The 20,395-nt window shown below is 37.7% G+C and overlaps 1 protein-coding gene across 5 annotated transcripts in view; it reads left to right on the top strand.

Annotated features, from left to right (window-relative positions):
- Positions 1-20,395, top strand: part of LOC105459175 (hemicentin-2) — a 261,045-nt gene that overhangs the window by 174,910 nt on the left and 65,740 nt on the right. For all 5 annotated transcript variants that reach the window (XM_011704973.1, XM_011704972.1, XM_011704976.1 and 2 more), the window contains one exon: positions 1,831-1,992. In XM_011704973.1, coding sequence (XP_011703275.1) covers positions 1,831-1,992 — 162 coding nt within the window. The remainder of the gene's footprint in view (positions 1-1,830; positions 1,993-20,395) is intronic.

The raw sequence follows: 20,395 nt of genomic DNA, 5'->3' as shown, positions 1-20,395 counted from the left end.
ATATATATATACATATATATATACATATATATATATATATACATACATCATATATATATACATACATATATATACGTTCTAATATTTATTTAATATTCATTGTAATGCATATCTTCAAGAAACAAACTAATATATTAGTTCTTTCCATTTGTGTACTTTTTGCTTTTGTAGAAAAAGTATTATAACAGTGTTGCTGAGGATTTAACAATTAAAGTTCTCTAATGAAATTTGTTTATATTAAAGTATTAGTGCAGTGCAGTTGGAGTAGAAGAAAGCAAAATTCATTATCTAGAAGAGATAAATTTCTATTCTTGTTTAACGTCATATTGAAAACAGGATGCAGCATTATGTGTCCTCCGTGTTGCAGATTATAATTAAATTTCATGACGTTTACATAACGCATAATTGCATTCTTGTAATAATCTAATGTTTAATTAAAATAGGTTTCAAATTACTATATACAGAGTGTCCAAAGAATTGCACGCAATACTTCGCAAGGTGATATAGGACCTAAAAAGAAGAAAAAAAATTATATAAACATAGGTCCGAAAATGAGTTGTTTCCGAGTTATATTCACTTTTAATGTGAAAATAATCGTAAATAAATCGTAATAAAAATTACAATAAATTATAATAACCGTAATAAATAGTAATAATAATCATAATAAATTATGATTATAAAATATAAATTACAATTTTTAACAAGTAATTTTTAAAAGCAACTATAATTTAAAAAACGGTAATTTCTATTTAAAAAAATTAACTAAATTACAGTTTTTTAATATAAAAGTAGCTATAATTTTTAAAAGTCGTAATATATTTTTTATTGTCATAATCATAACTTATTATGGTTATTATTATTACGATTTATTTATAATTATTTTAACATAAAAGTGGCTGTAACTCGGAAACAATTCATTTTCGGACCTATGTTTATATAATTTTTTTTTCCTTTTTTCCGAATCATCTCCTGAAGTATTGCGAGCGATTTTTTGGACACCCTGTACATGTGTACTATGTTATATGTTGATATAATAATATATTTTATTTTGAAATTTTTCACAGTTATATGAAGTTATAAATACGTTTCCAGTTTGTGTGGTATAATATGACGATCTTGTTTCGCTTTATTTACACAAAAGCGCCGATGTATCAAACACAGGATTATTTTAGCATGACATATTCCCGTACCAAATCTCTTTCCTGTTCCACGTAATATATAGATTACTATTATTTACATAAGAGCAACGTTTTGTACCATTACCATTTTATTATAACTTTTTTATATCTGTAAAAATAATTATTGTTTGCCCGTCAAGAGCCATTAAAAACTCCTGACGCATTATTTCAAATGAAATCCGATCGGTTATGTTAATCCAATTTATATGAATGCAAATGTGTATGCTGGTAGCTCCACGTTTTTTAGCAATATTTGTTTTAATTGAAATTCAATCTATATATATTTCTCTCATTTTGTTATAAATATGTCTATAAAATTTAATTATTCATTTGACATTTTAATTTGCTAAATAAAAGTATTTTCCATATTAAGACAAAATTTATTTGCATAAAAAATCCGAAGTTTTTTATATTTTTTATCGTATATTTATTTTTATCACCTATCTTTTACTTTTTATTATAAAACTATTTAACCAATAATAAACATTAAAACAGTAATAAAAACTACTAAATGAATTATTAATATATAGTTATTAATATAATAAATAATAATTAATTATTAATATATAGTATTATTAATATATAGTTTTTTAAATATTTATTCGCATTATCACTGTTCGTCAATTAATATACGTCATATAATATGTTTTAGATATCGTGGATCCGGCGACGTGACTTTCACGTTTTAACAAGCTCAATGTTCACATACACGAACGACGAGCGATTTCAAGTACTGCATCCCGAGGGCTCTGACGATTGGACCCTTCAAATAAAATACGTCCAAGAAAGAGACAATGGGACGTACGAGTGTCAGGTAATGTAACCCACTGCACGAACGACCTTGTTACGGATTAATTAATTCAATGTACTTTAACAAGTGTTTCTCAACTTTCACTCGCGCGATGTGTCATTCTCAGTGGCTCGTTTTACCACTTTATCGTCCGCCAACTTCTCTTTTTCGTTTTCTTTGAAGAGTGAAACTAATCGCTCGATTCGCGTTTTGCGCGAGATCCTGCACCATTTTTTCTCGGTTTATCATTACTAATAATATTTTCCGTTGAACTCTCGCGACCAAGACACACGTCTTCTTGATATAACATGCAAATTACTATCTTCGGATATATATTTCTATCTTCAATTTGGATGGACATTTCAGTAACATGCTACATGAAAGTATAAAGAGCGCGCAGCATATCATCGAGTGATATATACCAGATATGTACTGCGGGAGTAATAAATCTTCTATTAATAATCCTTCTATTAATAATTCCAAACATCGCTAATTATGCACACCGCAATGTATGCGTCATCAATTAGGCATTGAGCGCAGCGTCGATGTATGCCCGATAACTAATATTATAAAAACATTTATTATTGCAAAACATTGCCCTGCATGTTTTTATATAATCTTTTTTTTAGTAATCGATATTTAATATTAGTAAACTATTAAAGGAAACGTGAGAAGAGATAATATTTGTGAATTGTAAAATTTTTGCTTACATATACGAGATATAAAGTATTCGATTTGAATTGAAAATCGTTGTCGGAGACAAGTTTCACAAAAATGCTATAAAAATCACTTCAACGTAGATATAGAAAATAATAATTTCGACGTCCGGTTAATAGCTCCGTAGCTGGACAACTAATCCGAGGCTAGAGAACTTTTTCGTCGCGTCGCTATAGGAAATATAATTTTAAGTACGATGTCGGGGACACTAACACGTAAATCCGTATGACGTGAGCAGAACGGATAAACCGTTCTTGCTGCATATTCATACATTTTTCCGACTAATGGAATGGCAAATACAAGCCCCGCGGCAAGCGACGTGCGAGCGCGAAAGAAGTCGGACAGCGTGAATAACGAGACATGATGCCCGGCTTGCGTTCGCCGTCGAGTAAACTCCGAAAACCTACAGCAGTCTCTGATCTTTTCGTGAAAGTTTCTCCGGGTGAAGGCTCAAGTTTCGGATAGGCCTCTTATGTTAATTTCGGGGGGTGCGAATGCAGTGTAGCCGCGAAACTTCTTCCGGTGAACTTAGAGAACTTCCGTTTTCGCACTGCTCACTTTCTCTGTTTCGCTTCGAAGGACACCTTTAAGGGACACCTTTAATTATCAGTAAATAAAAGAGATGCAGTCCACTTAACGTTACAAATGCTTGAAAGTATTTGACCAATCAGAAGAAAAAAATTCTACTAATTAACCAATAAAAGAATGCTTTAATTTAAAGCATTTGTAGCGTTCAAGTAGAATTCATAATCGATATAAGACAATATTCTTCGAACTCTGCACATTTTATTGCAAAATTAGCTAAAATAATTGGGAAATCATTCATTGAATTCCCAATCGTAATGATCATAAAATCAAAATTCGTTTAGGTCTGTACAGAATAAAATATCTGCAATAATAAATACAGGTATTGTGTTTAATTCATTGGAAAGAACGAAATGATACATAAAATGATTAACGACAAAATCCATTTATTATGAAATAACGAATACGTTATAATTAAACGATATACAATAATGGAAATTAATAAGTATTCAATGTACAACGTAATATTAAAAGCCGATTATATCACTGAAATTTAGAGATTGTACTTTTAGACAATAATATAATTATAACGAAGCTAATGGATGTTGGACAATAGATAGGTGCTAGTTACATTTACAATAATTTGTCTAGAATTAATAAGAATATCCAGTAATTTAGATAATTGTAGATACATGAAATCTATTTTTATTCGTTAAAAGTACTTTGTGAATTATTTTAAAGCTTTTTGCGGCCATACATCCCGAAATAAGCCCGACAGTCAATTTTATTTGTAAATTGTATTTTAAATAATTCGATTTCCTATAACAATTTTAGCGATTCAAATCGAACGCGCAAAGAACTGATTTTAAGGCGATTTTATAGTCGACTGAGAGCGAAAAAAATTTAAGAAATTTATATTTCCATTATCTTTTCTTGGTCCAATATGGCATCTAAAGCTGTCAACGTGTGCCAATATTTACTTAAAAAAAATTTGGCAGATTGTTGATACAAAATGAAAGCAGCCTGAGATGCGAATTATGTGTCCAAACAATGTTGAGTTTATAGAATTGGGCTCAGATGCCTAACGTAAAAGATTTATGTCCTTAAAAATTTGTTACGATTATGCGTGCGATATCGATGTGGTAGTAAACATGAACATATTACTACACACTACTGCATCAATACCGCACGCATACATACGCACAAATTGTGGAGAAAACAGCGACGTTGTAGAGTTTGATCTTCAGTTTAGCGTCGCCTTAAAACTAAAATAAATTGTGTTTATCGACTATTTCTGAATGCCGCGACGTTCTATCCATTTTACCGTAGAAAGAGAGACGAGACGAGTGCGGTGTGTACTGTCGCAATGAAACTCTCGACACCTCATTATGCAGCGAGGTCATTGAGCGTGGAGATCACCGTGTCACAAGGCCGGTAATACGTAGGTGTCTTCCTGACCCCAGCGTGTATATTGTAGCGCTCGAGATGAGTATCGCCCGCGCGACGCGCACCCGAACTATACAGTCCGTCATTGCGGCTTCTAATTAAAAGTCATGGGGGGATACGATTAAACGTCCGGAGCGATCGCTTGTCCCGCAATGACGAACCGCATCGTCGGATAACGGATTACCCGTTAATCTTAGCATGTAACAGTGTCCCCAAGCCATTGTATCTGCTATGCCGTGCTACTAAATTACAGAGTCCCTCGTTTCTCGATACCGCGGTTAGTCGGATTTGTTAGTTAAAGATCAGAATAATTATTTAAAGCAATATAAAAATTGATTGTAGATAATATTGCATTGTAGATCAGATTGCCACAATACTCAAGATTTTTACGCGAGTAAATCAGAATTTAGGTTTTGCACGAACGAAATAAAATCATATGTGTGCATATTATATATATATATATATATATATATATATATATATATATATATGTGCGTGCGTGTGTGTGTATGTGTGTATGTGTGTGTGTGATAAGGGAAATGCAAATTGTAACGGATTAAGATAATTGCATCCTGAAGTTCTTGTTTGAATATGAAGTTTATCGCGGTTACAGAACTTTGAGTAGTTCGACTACTGGCAATCGTGTCCTTGGAACGTGCACTTTGGGAAGAGATCCTTGATTCATCACGAATATCGAACATTGCTGTCTTTCTGTTCTTTCCTTTGTTGTGAATTGCGCTCTCCTTGATAGCAATCGTCCCCGAATAATTTTTCCAAGGTCGGATAAATTAAGATGACACTATACGCAACGGAAAACATCGCAGATATAGGAAAGTCTCTCGCGAGTTCTTCTATCTCTGTTATTGCCGCAGCAAACATTTTAGCGCGAAAAAGCAGCAAGCGCAGCTATCGCAAACGACAGATATAGTGCGGTAACCATTTTATTGCGAACGTCGTGGCGATTAAGTGTAATTGAAGATGGAGCGATGGATGGCTTTGGGAGTAATCGAAACCTCACTACAGCACTGTGACGGAAAAATGAGAAAACGGATAATGTTCACATGCACACATACCATCACATGGATAGAAAGAAAAAAAAATATATATATATCTATGTACACATAAATAAATATGCGCAACAATTAATTTTATTTTAGAGCACGTTTTCACTTTGCTTCGCATACAGAGCATATTAGATCTGTACAAAGAGTGAATATATGAAGATCTTTTCTATTTTTCTATGAAATTTGATTTAACTGGAATTTAAAGTGTATATTTTTTTCGTTGGTAAATTGTTCGCCGCACAGAAAACGGCATAAATTATTATTTTATCTAATTTGTAAAGTAAGACAGATTGTGGAAATATAATTAAAATTTTATTACATTCTACGTGTACACACAATATGAACAATTATGAACGAAAAATGTAACACATATAAATATTTTATACTCATTTTTCATCATTCGTAATTTATGTCGCTATATTATTCCTCTGTAATGGATTTCATGTAATATTTAAAATGCAAAATTAAATCGTCCGAAAATTGCTGGTCTTGTAAACTCGAGCGCTTCTCCACAGCTCTCATCATTTTTATTTTACCGCGAGGTACAGATTTACCTGGAAGACGCGCCGAGATATTTTAATTTCGAACCTCCAGCACTTTTGCGTTTAATGATTAAATATAACGCAGCGCCGTTTGCTTATCGCCGAATAGAGCTGTTGAAAAATACGGGACAACTGCGCAACGCTCGAGGCGTTTCCATTGCAATTACACGGTACCATGCAGGCCGGAAGTAGCGGCGGTATTAAATGCCGAGTTTAATTACACGTCCGGCCCTACGACAGCTACAAAAAGAAATTAATTAAGGCAAACCTTGAGTTGTTACGTAAGTACGTAAGTCAAGGTACTTAACTTTTTACGCGTCTTCGAAGGAGTAATGGAAAGCTCGTTTCGCGCTTATCGCAAGCTCCGTCGTAGCCGCAGCTGGCTACGGCTGGGATTGGCTGTACACCTACACAGAAAGTGGGTCGCCTGTGAGACACACAGCACGAGAAGTCCCTTCGGCGCTGAAGATAAGTACTTTCTCGTCTTGGCTCGTGTCGAAGCAAACGCAGTCGCGATCGTGGGGCTCGTTAAGCTTTTAGACCAAGTTTCTGCCCGCGCTGCGAAACGCTAGGCTAAACCGAGATTCTGATATTCCTTGATGGAGGTCAAATTTGGCAGTTAATCTCGGATGAAGCCCAGGGATTTATGTCCAACGATACGCGTCGCGCGATATCATACTTTAATCGGGCTTAAAATACGAGCCCCCGCGCGACATTACATTAATCCGCGAAACTACATTGATCGTTAATTACATAATAATTTTGATATTTTGTAAACTCTTTCTATGAACATTGATCATACACGGGAAGAACGATTTTGTTGAAAGGTCTAAACATTTTGCTGAATACAGATTTGAAAATTAATTCTTGTTGGATCATCAAAAAATGTTCTTGGAATATTAAAAATGATAAACATTAATGTAACATGTTTTGATATTCTAGCAATTATTTTGACTTTCCCACAAAATTATTTGGATTATTGAACAAAAATGATTTTCAAATCTGAATCTAGCAAAATTGTTCTTTACCTTTCTTAACTTTACGTATTGTTTGTATGAGCCACTTTAAAAAATATATCGTTATTACAATATTAAAGATGCAATTAATTTGAAATTTAGGATCGTTATCTCGAAATTAATCTATACATAATAAAATCTACAAATTAGATCTAAGTAATAAAAATACTACTATGTACTTTAACGTTTTTTTTTTAAAGATAATTATAGTAATTGTCCATAATTTAGCTAATGTACTATTTCGTAGTCAAATCAGGCCATTCAATCTCCGGCTATCTACGCATCCTTAATTTTATGCCATTTCAACGTGCGCTAATGCAAAGCCATCATAATCGCGACTTCTTATAGGTGAATAAATCTCTTGGGGACGAGGATTGCGAAAGTAGTTCAGCAGGACCGTTAAGCTCTCAAAAAGGCTCATTATTAAGCTTTCAGTGCAACAATTTGCTATAGTTCGCTTCGACGAGACTTGTACCCGATATCTGTAAGAACTAATCCACTAGTTTCACCTCACCGTCGGTCCGACGACTGGTGAGACTGGCATGTGATACGAGTGCTTCTTGCGTTAACCGAAAATTAACGCTTCGAGTAACGTGCCGAGTTTAATTGAGCTTGAACCACTGTTGCATATTTTCGCAGCCGGAACTTTTGGCGCGTATGTACATCAACACACGTGTGGGCACGTGTGCGGACCGCTACGTGCCAGAAATTTACGATACGAAGAGTATGGCTGCAGGGCTCGCTCGTGTTCAAGCGGGCGAGTGCACGCATAATAATTTGACTAATAAAGTAGGAAATTAGGAATATACAGAACCTCTACGTGTTCGAAAGGTTGAATGAAAGAAAAATTACCAATATTTCGTGATTTCCAATTTCTTGGAGCATTATTAATCGTCAGGCGTTTCTTTATTGCATTCTAATATTTTTGGAATTATAAACTATTGGAGATTTACGGAAATTTTGCAAATTACGTGTTTGAGTTGCAAATAAATTGCACAAATCTTATAACATTTAACTTCCAATGAATTTTGTCTAACAGAATTTTATATCGAAAGTTATTGACAAAAACAAAACTAAATATACATGCAAAGGTGCGACGAAAGATCCAAATGCAATTAAGGATATTAAAAATACAACACTGTCAATCAACAATAAATGATATTTAACAAGGTTCGAATATTAATCTTTATGTCAATAGAATTGTGCAATCAAACCAAGCACGATTATAAATTCCGTCCATATGCGAATATTGCAAAAGAATAATCGAAATGCATGCGTTTCGGTAGATAAATAAAAAAAAGCATGACGGTGAAAAAATTTAAAAATTGAACGCTCTCCCTCCCCCCCTCCTCCCCTCTTTCTTCCTCCTTCCTCTGCTATTTTTTCGAGAAAAATGGTTTGTGTTGGATTTATTTTACAATTTATAGACAAAAAAGCATTGTCGGATTTTGACCTACGAAACAATTTATCGAGTCACACAACCGATTTTTATGAATAAATCATTAGTCGCGAAATCTATTTGTAATACGTAACAACATATCGATACATCAATTTTTTCTGACTTGTTAATACGTAACTAAGCAGTACATCAATTTCTTCTCGTATTTGAAATGTATTTTCTTTTAATTACTTGAATAGTCTCAGTAACCATTCAGAAACTTTTAATTATTAATAATAAATTTTTTACAAAATCTAAAATGTGTAACTTATCTCTTATAAAAGTTTATACCGCATATCTCGAGTGCTACTCAATGTTGAAATACACTGAAAGAAATATTGTAACGGATTAGGGTTATCCTATACATACATAATTAATTTGGGTTTTCTTCACGGCGGTTCCTCGTACAACAATTTTATACGACGACGCTCAATCAAATGCGAATACCGCGTTCGCAGCTGGCGTCACTTATTTACGGCGAAGCGATACTAACCCGCGACCGGTTGTAAAACTGGAGCGTTCACGTTTTGTAGATCCCATCAGCATTCGAGGCATGTAACAGAGCGGCGGACGAAATAAATCTATATCTCTCCGTATGGCGTGTAACGGCCGGTGAACCGTGTCGCCGTCGAGAGGGAGGGGGAGGGGAAAAAAAAGAATTCCAATCTGATCGCACTTTCGATCGAGAGGGTTTCCGAGATTACCGTCAAAGCACGACGCCAATTTTTACAGTTCGCCGAAACGGAGAATTTTCGTGCAGCACCTCCCCCCTCCCCCCCCGTGCGCCAGCTGGGGCACAAATAACATAACTACGTGCAGTATGTTACGCAAGTCGCGATTCCGCCGGAATCGGAACGGGCGTTTCGAAATTCGTGTACGATGGGTGGGAAGTCAGCTGGGAAATATGGTACGTCGGATAGAAATTAACGGATGGGTATCATCTGCTCGCAAACATGATTCGTCGTCTATTACGAAGAGACGAGATTGGTACGAGACGACATGGAGAATTTCGCGAATTTTCTGTGAGATCTGCAATACGGTTGCGAAACGTAAAATAATGAAAATAAATACGAGATGATTGAGGTTTTACTCGAACTTATTGAAAACGACGGAATATCTTAAAAAAAAAAACTCTCATTAAGTTTGACTTGGTTCTTTTACATGTGCGTACTACAAATAAACACAACTTTGCTAAAACTATTGCCAAAAATATACACAGTCGGATTATATTTATAACAAACATACCCGTCAAAAAACAAACAAAAAGATAAAAGCTAATTTGAATTTCAGTCGCTCTGCAGCTGAACGATAATTTCGTTTAAAGAATGCGTAGAGACGGAAATCCAGTTTGTAAACTCCATTTGCGGTGTCATCTTTTTAATGCGATTTAAAAAGAAGGGACAGAAACGTAAAATTTTGTTCTTTTACAATGGGGAAGGTAAAACTTTATTTATTAAAAATATTCAACGACTATTCATCAGAAGGTATTCGTCGAAGGGAAGGCAGAAAAACAGGATAATATACAGAGTAAGCGAATTAACGTAAATAACGGACGAGCGTCTAACTTTCCTAGTCTTACCTAACTTCAATCTTCATTACATCTGCCAGTAAACAACTTAGCGCGCGAGTAACCTAAATAACACGGTAATACGAAAACGGATAAGCTTGCACCATTGCGAGGCAGCTTTTCTAAAATAAGACGATAATGCGTAAGCAATACGACACGCTGCGGTACATTAAAGTTGTATTCGAATCGAGGATAAGCACAGCTACGGAACGGATGATGATGACACATCAATTTCAATTTAGTCAAATTACGTATTAAAATGCGTAAATGCCGACCTTCACTAGCAGCCCGCCTGTACAGGTGTCTGAGATAAAATTTTAAATTGCGGCAAATAAATGCTTACGTCATAATTATTAAGCTAATTGATCAAATTTGACGCTGACGTGTCTGCGTAATATTTCACATTAAAGTCATGTGACAGCAGCATAAATACTGTATATCGTCATCAGAACTTTCGTAATTGCGTCGCGCTTTGCAAAACGTTATTTATTCATTGCGCTGCCATTTATACGCCAGCGTAACTATAACGAATTAGCGTAAAGAACAAGAACTTCTTTTAACATAACTCGCTTGTCGTGTGTTGCATTAATCCGCGCAAGCAACCACCAATGAAACTAAGTTAAGTAACACGTTACGAAATAGGACAGCAGGGGGAATGAGAGTTTATGAGATAGCCTCTCGAAAACGCGCTAGGACAAGAGGGCCTACGGGCGGAGGATGAGGTCGAGTTTCCGCGATTGGAGTTAAGGATTAAACGCACGATAACGCATTTTCGTTGTGCGCGGAGCCAGTTTTTGATGAGAAGAAAGGATAACTTCTCGCGATACGCGCTTTAACGGGGCGAAAGTAACGAATAATTGAGTTAAGCGAGGAGAGAAAGCAATTTCCTCCGAGTTTACGGACCTTTTGTGCAAACCCGACATCCCCCCCTCTCCCTCCCGAACGTCGACGCACCATTGAGCTTCGCACTCTGACGCGACAACCTTTTCGAACCCTGTGTCCTTTAGGTACATATTATCGCGGCGTGAGCTGAGAATTTTATGAAAAAATTTCAAACACGCGAGCGTTATCGGTTTTGAAAAATAACAGCGATAACGTCGTCATCGTATGTTTAAAGGAAGATTTATAATGGAGCGAACAGTGCAAATTGGAACCGCTATATAACGTTCCAAGGGTCGATAATGACATAGAATCTTATCTTCTTAGCGAAGCGTGGGAATGCTCACATTCCACTAGAATGCAGAATGTAACTGCATTATGACACTAAAATTTAAAACTTTATAAATGTCGTTTTGGAAATTGCGAGAATTAACGATTACAACGAAATGAAAATTAACGAGAAATTGAGTGAAAAACGCCTTTTAATTCTTCGATTTTTGATTAGATTTCACTTGATTATAACTTGAATTGTACAAAAAAGTCGATCGGCACAAGAACAGATATCGCTTTCTCTCTGAAAGTATTTTTAAATAAATCACGAGAAACGTTAATATAAAAGTGTATACGTAAAAATAACTCTTATGAATTATTCCAAATATAGATTTGTTTCAGATACAGATATCAAAGGGAAATATATATGTGTAAGTACAGAGATAAAAACAGATAACAGTTTATATTTATACGATTTATACATATTTTCAATTTGTATAAACTCATTTTTTTTTACTCCTTAAATTAGGCTTTGAAGGAACTTTTATCCGCAACGCTTGTGCCTCTATAGATATAATGGAATTAAAAACAACGCAATTACATTCATATCACTCCGGCGTACTAATTTAACGAAAATTAACGAAATTATAGGACAGCTCACAAATTCATTGTACTCTAATGATGGAAAGCGAGAGCGTGGAAGGTTACTGATTAAATCCGCCTTTGATTCAATTGCGAGACGCGTGCGATAAAAGTGATAAAGGGAACACGAACGAGAAAGGGCGAACAAATTTGAAATTACAGGGTGGCCGCACGTCAATCTTTCATGCTCACCGCTAATTTAAACTTTTCAATCGGACTGCCTTGTTACGCGCCACGACAATTTCGACATCTTTAACAAGAGAATTCGTGGAATAATTAATCCAACGGGAACGACAGCGTACCTATCATGCCGGAACTTTTGATTTGTGCAATGTTCGTTAAATCGCATGAATGGTTGCCGCTTTTGATTAAAGATCTTTTTTATATAAGTTTTCAAAAATCTATTTTATGTTTTATGAAGTTGGATTGTATTTTTTACACTCTTATTAATCTTCACAGGTTGGGAGGAGATTTTTATAGATGTTTGTCAACTATATTAAAATTTAATATATAAAATATAATCAAATATATAAAATTGCTCGTCATTTTAATTCGTTACAGTGAATTCCGGCTTTATGTAAGAACTGTTTGAAGACCGACAAAAATGCGACGCGCAGTTTGTGGCTAGATATTGTAACAATAAAAATTGTTACACACCAACATCCGTGCAGTGTCAGCTCGCATTGACATTGTTTAGTTATTTCTGTCTTATTAATCTTTATTAAGAAATTATCTTGCGCTTACAAAATGTAATATCGTTGATCTATAAAATTAACAAGAAAAATTGTATTCTGAAGTTATGTCACTTTAACAAATTTGCGACATACACTGGGAATTGCTTAGATTACATAATGAAGCAAATATGAAGTTTTTATCTTCTCTGGTTATATACTTATGGACTATCCGTAATGATAACTAACTGCCCACCATTTTGTGGCTGACAGTTATTATTTCTGTAAATTTTTACTCATCAAGTACCGCGTAATAATTTATAGAGCAAACGTTTATCGCAGACCCGTTTATTGCCTGTACAAATAGGGCGGACAATGAAAACTCACAGGCACCATAATCAATGCGTACTATTATAGTTTTCGCACGTGAAACGAATGATCAATTTTCTATGCGATTTATCATCGCGAGAAAGCGACGGAGTTCACCGAGTTTTAACATCGTAATGAATAATGAATAACTAAATTCCCTACTTATTTCGCTCTTTGACGGTAATGATCTGATCTTCTCCGGTTGTTTAATATGATATTAGCACTCATTAAAGGTCCGCTGAATATTGAGGTGGGAGAGTTATGGTAGTTACTACATCATTTGAATTTTATAATGCTCCGTCAGTCTGTGCGATGGCGGAGCCTGTCTTGCGGGAGGGAGGAAGGAAGAGCCCTCGTCGGGCCATAAGCAGTCCCGGACATTTTCCTGCCTCGTAACAGAATTAACAGTTATGCGCTCTCGAGCCTGCACGTAATACTATCGCGGCACTGTAGAACGATAACAGCTGGGCGCTGTAGGTCGCTGGTGCATGGCAGATGAGGAATTACGATTTTCCGAAATTAATTAACGCTATCGGTTTTGATCTTGCACGTACGTGGTTCCTTGGCAAATTGAGTTGCTTTACGTCGCAGGAAAAATACACGTTGCACGCCGATCGATCAACGGCATAATGTAGAGAAAAAAAGAGGGGAGATGAACTGAGCATAGGATAGGCTAATAATATAGTGCGCGTACATTATACGAGTTTCCGAAACGTCGGATGATAATGAAAGACCTGTCGCGCGGACCATGTCGGTCGAGTCGTTGTTTTAATTCCCTATAAAACTTTCACCTGTCATTTATTTCGATCAGCAAACCGCGTCGACATGTCGATACGCTAAGCATTTCCGTGGAATTGATAATTTGAAATTCATTAAAAATTACTTCATTTATACTTTTATCGGAGCATAAAATAGCAAGTTGAAAAGATATTCCTGTAATTTTTTCCTTTTTTTTTTTTGAAGTTTTTCTAATTTTTATGGAATTTTTCCTAAAGATATAAACGCGGTACAGCTAACATCACACGAATGTATTTTTATCTTTTAAACTCTTTACTTTATACAGTATTTAATAATCGCCTTGTAGAATCATACTTTCGGAAAACGAATTGCTATTTCTGATAAGATTTATTAATTGAGACATATTATCTCTTTGAAGTGACCGATTCGGTACAAAAGGTCATTAGATTAATAGCGATCGACGCGTGGCAATTAAAATATACGGCGTAAGACACCGAGTAATTTCATTTCGTTGAAACGGACGTTTTCCGACACAAACTTAATCCAATAACATCAACTGACAACGAAATTTTATCACGGAACTTACGCTTCATAAATCCTATTATAATAATAGGATTAGTTTGACGATGGTAATAGCGTGCATGTATGTGATCCGAGGGAGATTTCTTTAATTTCCGTGAGTACACGTTGGCGTTAGCGTTGGCGTTGGCGTTGGCGTGTCGGAAGCAACGCCGCGATGAAAGAGTAATGAGTCGACAGAAACGTATCTCATCCGCAGGAAACAGAAGGCGGAGAGTCGTTTAACATTTATACCCGTTGACAAAATTAATTCAGTCGTCCGTTTCTTTCATCCGCGCGAGAGTTTGCACCGTAATTCGCGCCCCGCGTTTCACGCGCCCCGTCTCGCGCTTTAATTATCGGGATACAAGAAGAAGCGTAAGAAGGCGCATTAAAAGATATTTAATAAAGTGTGAAGAGAAAAGTTGGGATATTAAGAGATATTGAACGATCCAATTTTACAAAAGTACACCATCACGAATTGCACGGTGAAATTAACCTTAACAAGTCTCCGGACGAGAGATTTTGCTACGTCTCGGGAGAGGCTCTTCCGAGCTAGCAGAAATGTCCTTAATCGTTTCATGTTCTGCTCTCGGCTCGCTTGGGACCGCCGTAAAGGGCCTGAACCGGTGATGCAATATCCCGCGATGTCGCTGCGTTTTACTCCGGCTTTGCTTTTTAAGACGGTAACTCAGCGACGGGCGAAGTCTAACCCGGCAAAGGCTGCAAACTCTGTCTCCGCGAATGTAACGAATACCGTTATTCCCGTTCTCATCCTTTTTCGGAAGAAAGCGAGATGCAATCAACGTGAGAATCGCGCGTGTCGCTTGCGCGATCTGTGTGCGCAACAATTTAGGAAATTCGCTATTTGATTACGTTATCCAATTTGTAACTTTGTTCGCTCGTTTGCTTCACGTGCGATCTCGTTCGTGTAATCTTCATCGAAGATTCACAACCCCTCTCGTAATTATATTAAAACTCGCCGTTATTCACATTGCGATGGTAAAATAAAAATAAACGTCTGATTTTTAATTGATTTGATTTTGAAAATCATGATGGCTACGCCATTGGTCGTCGTTCACCTCTGCAGCGCAAAATTGATAATATCGATCCCCCAGAACGAAACGGGGTCGACGTCAAGCTTTTCAATAAATCGACCGTTACGAGGGCACTTTCGGCGTCGCTTGGAAACCAGGGAGAGGAGGAGGGGAAGAGGTATGAGCCCGCTTGAGGCAAAATTTCTTTGATTACCAGGACACAAAGTTGCGTCCTTCCTTCGTCGCGTCTTCTGACCCGTACGACGTCGATGGATAATACGTACGGCAGATGAATACGTGGTACACACGCGCACACGTATGTATTCTCGACGCCTCCGGGGAAACTTCCGGAACTTCAAAGGGCCGAAGCGCCTCTATATCTGACGCTCAAACGCAAGTCTCTCTCTCTCTCTCGCTCTCTCTCTTTCTCTCTCCGACCGACTTCTCTTCATTCCATTCCGTCTTTCCACCTGCCCGCAGCTTCCGCCTTCGTTTCGCCGGCAGCGAGCGTGTAACGCCATCCTGATGATGGAAGTTTCGTCCGTTGGCGCGGCCTTTACACCTCGTTACGGTACGAGCGCGTGAAGTATACACGAGAGTCCCTGTTACATTATTCCACGACTTAAATTGCATAGATTGTATAACACGGTGGAGCAGCACAAGAGAGAATAATGCGCCCCCGTCGACAAAGGAAGAAACTATTGTTGGTGATGAAGTCGACGAACTGACTGGTTGTTGAACGAGCCGGTTTCCTCGAAGAGAAGTATCTCGGGAATATCATTTTAGCCTTTTATCGTATCATAAAACTTGGTGCATCGTCGAGCAATAGAATATGTAGATAAAATATGGTAGAGATTGTAAAATATGAAATATTTGATGATGCGTACATGATTTATACCAAATACATGAGTGTATATAAAGGAATGCTGTTACATTAAAAGGCAATATAAATAGATGATAAATTAATTTTTGAATATCTTTCATACTAAGCAAATCCAAATGAATCTATATAAAATATATTTTACAATTATTATTTTATAACGTTAGATTATACGCAGAAGATTATATACCTATATCATATATTTTATCGACAATATATATGTATAAAAATATCGTAAAAATATGTAACATACCATTGTCGATATCGAAAGTTTCCATTGTCATAAAATAAAATTATTGAATTTTTTTTATACGTCAGATTCTTTTGTTATTGATACGATTAAATATAATGTTCATTGTAGAATTTAGAATTTAGCTGTGTCGGATCAATAATAAATGGGCGCGCATTGTTCAACGGGTGGAAAAAGTTGAAATTTGCTGTGCAATACTAATTGGCAAAGTTTCTTGGATCGTCAATAACGAAATTTAACCCAATTTACTACTTGTTTTCGGTGAAATATATCTAAATTCACGAGCGCAGGCTCATCGCGTCTTGCGTACGCTGCCGCCGCCGCCGCGCCGCGTTTGCATTATGGCCAAAATCGCACTAACACTTGATAAACGCGGCCAATCTCATTCCGTTAAATTTCTTCGCGAGACATTCGGAATGATAATGTCTCGTCATTAAATGTAGCAATCCGGCCATTTGAATGTAATATGGCTGAGTTAAGACGGAACTACGCTGGGAAATTCAGGTAGTGTGAGATCCACAAGCTGCAGAGCAAGTTAGTCGACCGTAAATCCGGGTGCAACCGCGGACTTGCCATCAGCAATCTTTGAGGGAACTTCCCCCAGAGTTTGGATGCACGTGGAATGGTGTATGGCACAATCTGCGCACGTTGATTACACGTTATGCGACAATGTCTTGCGGCGTAACGCTGTTTATGACCAACATTTATTTAATAACCCATTTAATAAAATTTGATCTCGATCTATCTGCAAAATAATAATAGTAACTTGAGACTTTTCTAAATCTGCGATTAAAAGGACAAAATTTATATATGCAATTATTTGCAAATATTTTAGTAATTATACATTATTTTTATTCCATATTAGTATATATATTTCGAAAATTTATACACGTAATATTAACGTACAGCATTTTTCCCATACGGTAAGTTAAGCGCAAAATATCTGCGCATTGTTTGTCAAAAGGAGAATGACTTGAAGCAACACATGCAGAAAAGTACGACACAAAAGAGTCTCTCCTAAGACTTAAAAACAGAACAGACAATTCCTTTTACAATAGGTACAATTCAGCAACATGTGCTCTTTTCGTTCGCCGTCTCACGTATACTTACCCTACCTACATACCTGCCTGCCTACATATAATGCACTTTCAAATACGGAGTACGCATCCTTTGCAATCCGCGTTATATCCCGGGCCAACGCTTCTTCCTTCTGTAACATTTTCTGCCGCGCTTCTTTTGCTCCCATCAGCGAATTCCTGAACACGACTCTCTCGTCTCAGTCCAGGGCGTAGCCTGCAGCGTTGCTGCGATATTGCAGTCGCGAAATAATTTCAAATGTCTCGCTTCTATCAAAGCGCTGAATCGGATTAAATGCTTGAAGATGGCAGAACTCTCGATGAGAGAAGAGAGGGGGGAGGAGGGGGGGAAAAAAGATGCTAGACGTTAAGAGCGGTGCGCAGCCCCGCGTGAGCAATGACATAATTTATATACGGTTTCATCGTTGCGCGTATTAAAGAGAAATGTCCCGTTGCGTGTATTGTGTGTGTGCATGCGCGTAAAAGGTAAACGTAAAGCAAACGTTGTGTTAGCGAGAATATCAAAGAGGATATGCCACTTGAAAGACACTCTATTTCCTGGCGCAATTCACAGCAGCACGTGATACGTGTCTTAAGGGTTACTTTTAGACTACATTCGTCCTATATATCCGTATACACTCGACGGGCGCGATACATCTCGGCACACAGTTGCGTGCAATCGGGGATTTTATCCCGGGACAACACGGCGGGAGCTTGCTCGCTCGCTTCGAGCTTCTCTCCGGCTTCGCCGTGCTTTAGTATCGACAAGTTCTCACAGATCTTTCTTTTATCCGTCCCGGGAGCTCTCTCTCTCTCTCTCCTCCCTCTTGTCACGAGGTCAATTTTATATACCTCCCGCCGAGGTTTTAAGCGAACAGAAAACTTTTCAAACAGGCGGATCCGTGATCTCAGTTGTAACATCGAGAACGGAGGTACTCGTTACAGCGATCTTATTGCGCCACGTGGAAACGATATTTCATGTTGCGCCTGGCGCGACATATTCTTTATCGTAAATCACCGCGCGCCCGGTCGCCTTCGGTACGCCATGAGAAGCGCGATATGTTCTCACCGATAATCTTGCAGCGCAGCGGGGATGTACGCGAGATTAATTTAGCAGACCCCCGGAATAAGAAGCGATAAATATTTTACATCCGAAAGAAGGATTCTTTCGCGAGAGCGCTTCCTTCTAAAAATCGAAAGCCTCGCGTAGACCGATATCGCTGAACCGAAACAACTTTCCATCAAAAACTGCCTCATCTTTTTTCTCAGAGCGGAGTTTGTATTTGCGTCATTTTGATTTTCGATCACGGGACAAAGAGCGTTACGTTTTATTGCGTCGCGAGAGCAACTCTGCGCATTTTTATAAAACATCTGAAAGAGATAAAAACTTACGAGCACCGAGAGGAAAAAAAACTTATCAATACCCGCTCGCGTAAATTGCAAAAGCTCACCAGTTACCGTGTCTGTACGCTCCGATAATCACGATTCTAAAGCTGCCACCGCAAGCAAAATTCACTCTATTGCGAAGAAAGGGATGGGGGATTACCGCCGCTCGGCAATTCATCTAGAAAGAATCATCGATCGCATCGTTATTACGGGAGTAGTAACATTATTTCGCCGCGAGACCCGTTGTGTGCGCGGCACAACATTCCGCAACGCGATCCCGCGGAAAATCGCATCAGTCTTCTCGCCTTATAAGAATCACTCCCGACACGAGCGATTCGTACAATCGCGTGCAATCTGGGTTTTATCCCACGTCGATTCTTTATCCCTCGTCCCGACGCGCCGCTTCTTCAGCCGTTTCTCGGCTACGAAGAACGGCTTCAACAGTTGTTTCTGTTTTTCTGGGCGCGATGTCGGCGACGTCTCTCCGGGGCACTGATAAAATCGATTTCTCTCCCGCGGTACGACATTGACGTCGCCTGCAACGACAGCGACGACATCGACGACGACGACGACGACGACGACGACGGCGACGGCGGCGGCGGCGGCGGTAACGGCGGCGACAGTGACGTCGACGAAGAAGACGATAGGGTGAAGTACCTGCGGAGCTCCGCCTCGACGCTTCCGCCTTCCTCAGTCTTTTTGCCTCTTCCGTTTCTTTTTTTTTGCAAGAAATAGACGACGACTTGCCTTAAAACCGCGGTCCGACACTTCGCACCTCGCACGGATATTTTCAGCCGCGAGAAAATGGAGACGTTACGTGGGATGGCTCTGCTCCTTCTGCACTCGGGCTCCTCCCGCTGAGAGTGCCTTTTGTATGAACGCGAGGAAGATAGAGATGCAAAAGTAACTTACTTATGCGCCAAATACTTAGAACGGAATAACCAGTCCTGACGGCTTGTTACATGCTTTCGAAGAAACGTATTCTTGAGATTCTTGAAAGAAAAGTAATTTTGAAAGATATATCATTTTATATAGTTTTAAATAATTCTTCTCGTATCTCCGATATTAAAAAAAAGAAAGTATCTGCTCGCTCTCTCTTTTTCTCTTTTTCTCCTTTTTCTCTGGTTATTTTTTGAAATATAATAAAATGAACAAAAGAATATTTTTGTGAATACGTATGGCTTCAACAAAGTAAAGCAACATAAAAATATATACTTCTGCATAACGTTACGTGCATACACACAATGCAATTTTAATGGAATAGATATCGAAACAGAGATTTATATTTGTAACAATATTTAGGCTGTTTAATTATTTTGTTTAATCGGATTATTTTAGCGATGAAGCCAATAAACT

Source organism: Wasmannia auropunctata, unplaced genomic scaffold (assembly GCF_000956235.1).
Source record: "Wasmannia auropunctata unplaced genomic scaffold, wasmannia.A_1.0 LD334204.1, whole genome shotgun sequence".
NCBI classification, from domain to species: domain Eukaryota; kingdom Metazoa; phylum Arthropoda; class Insecta; order Hymenoptera; family Formicidae; genus Wasmannia; species Wasmannia auropunctata.
The sequence above is the reverse complement of the archived record's forward strand: the minus strand, read 5'-3'. Positions and strand labels throughout refer to the sequence as shown.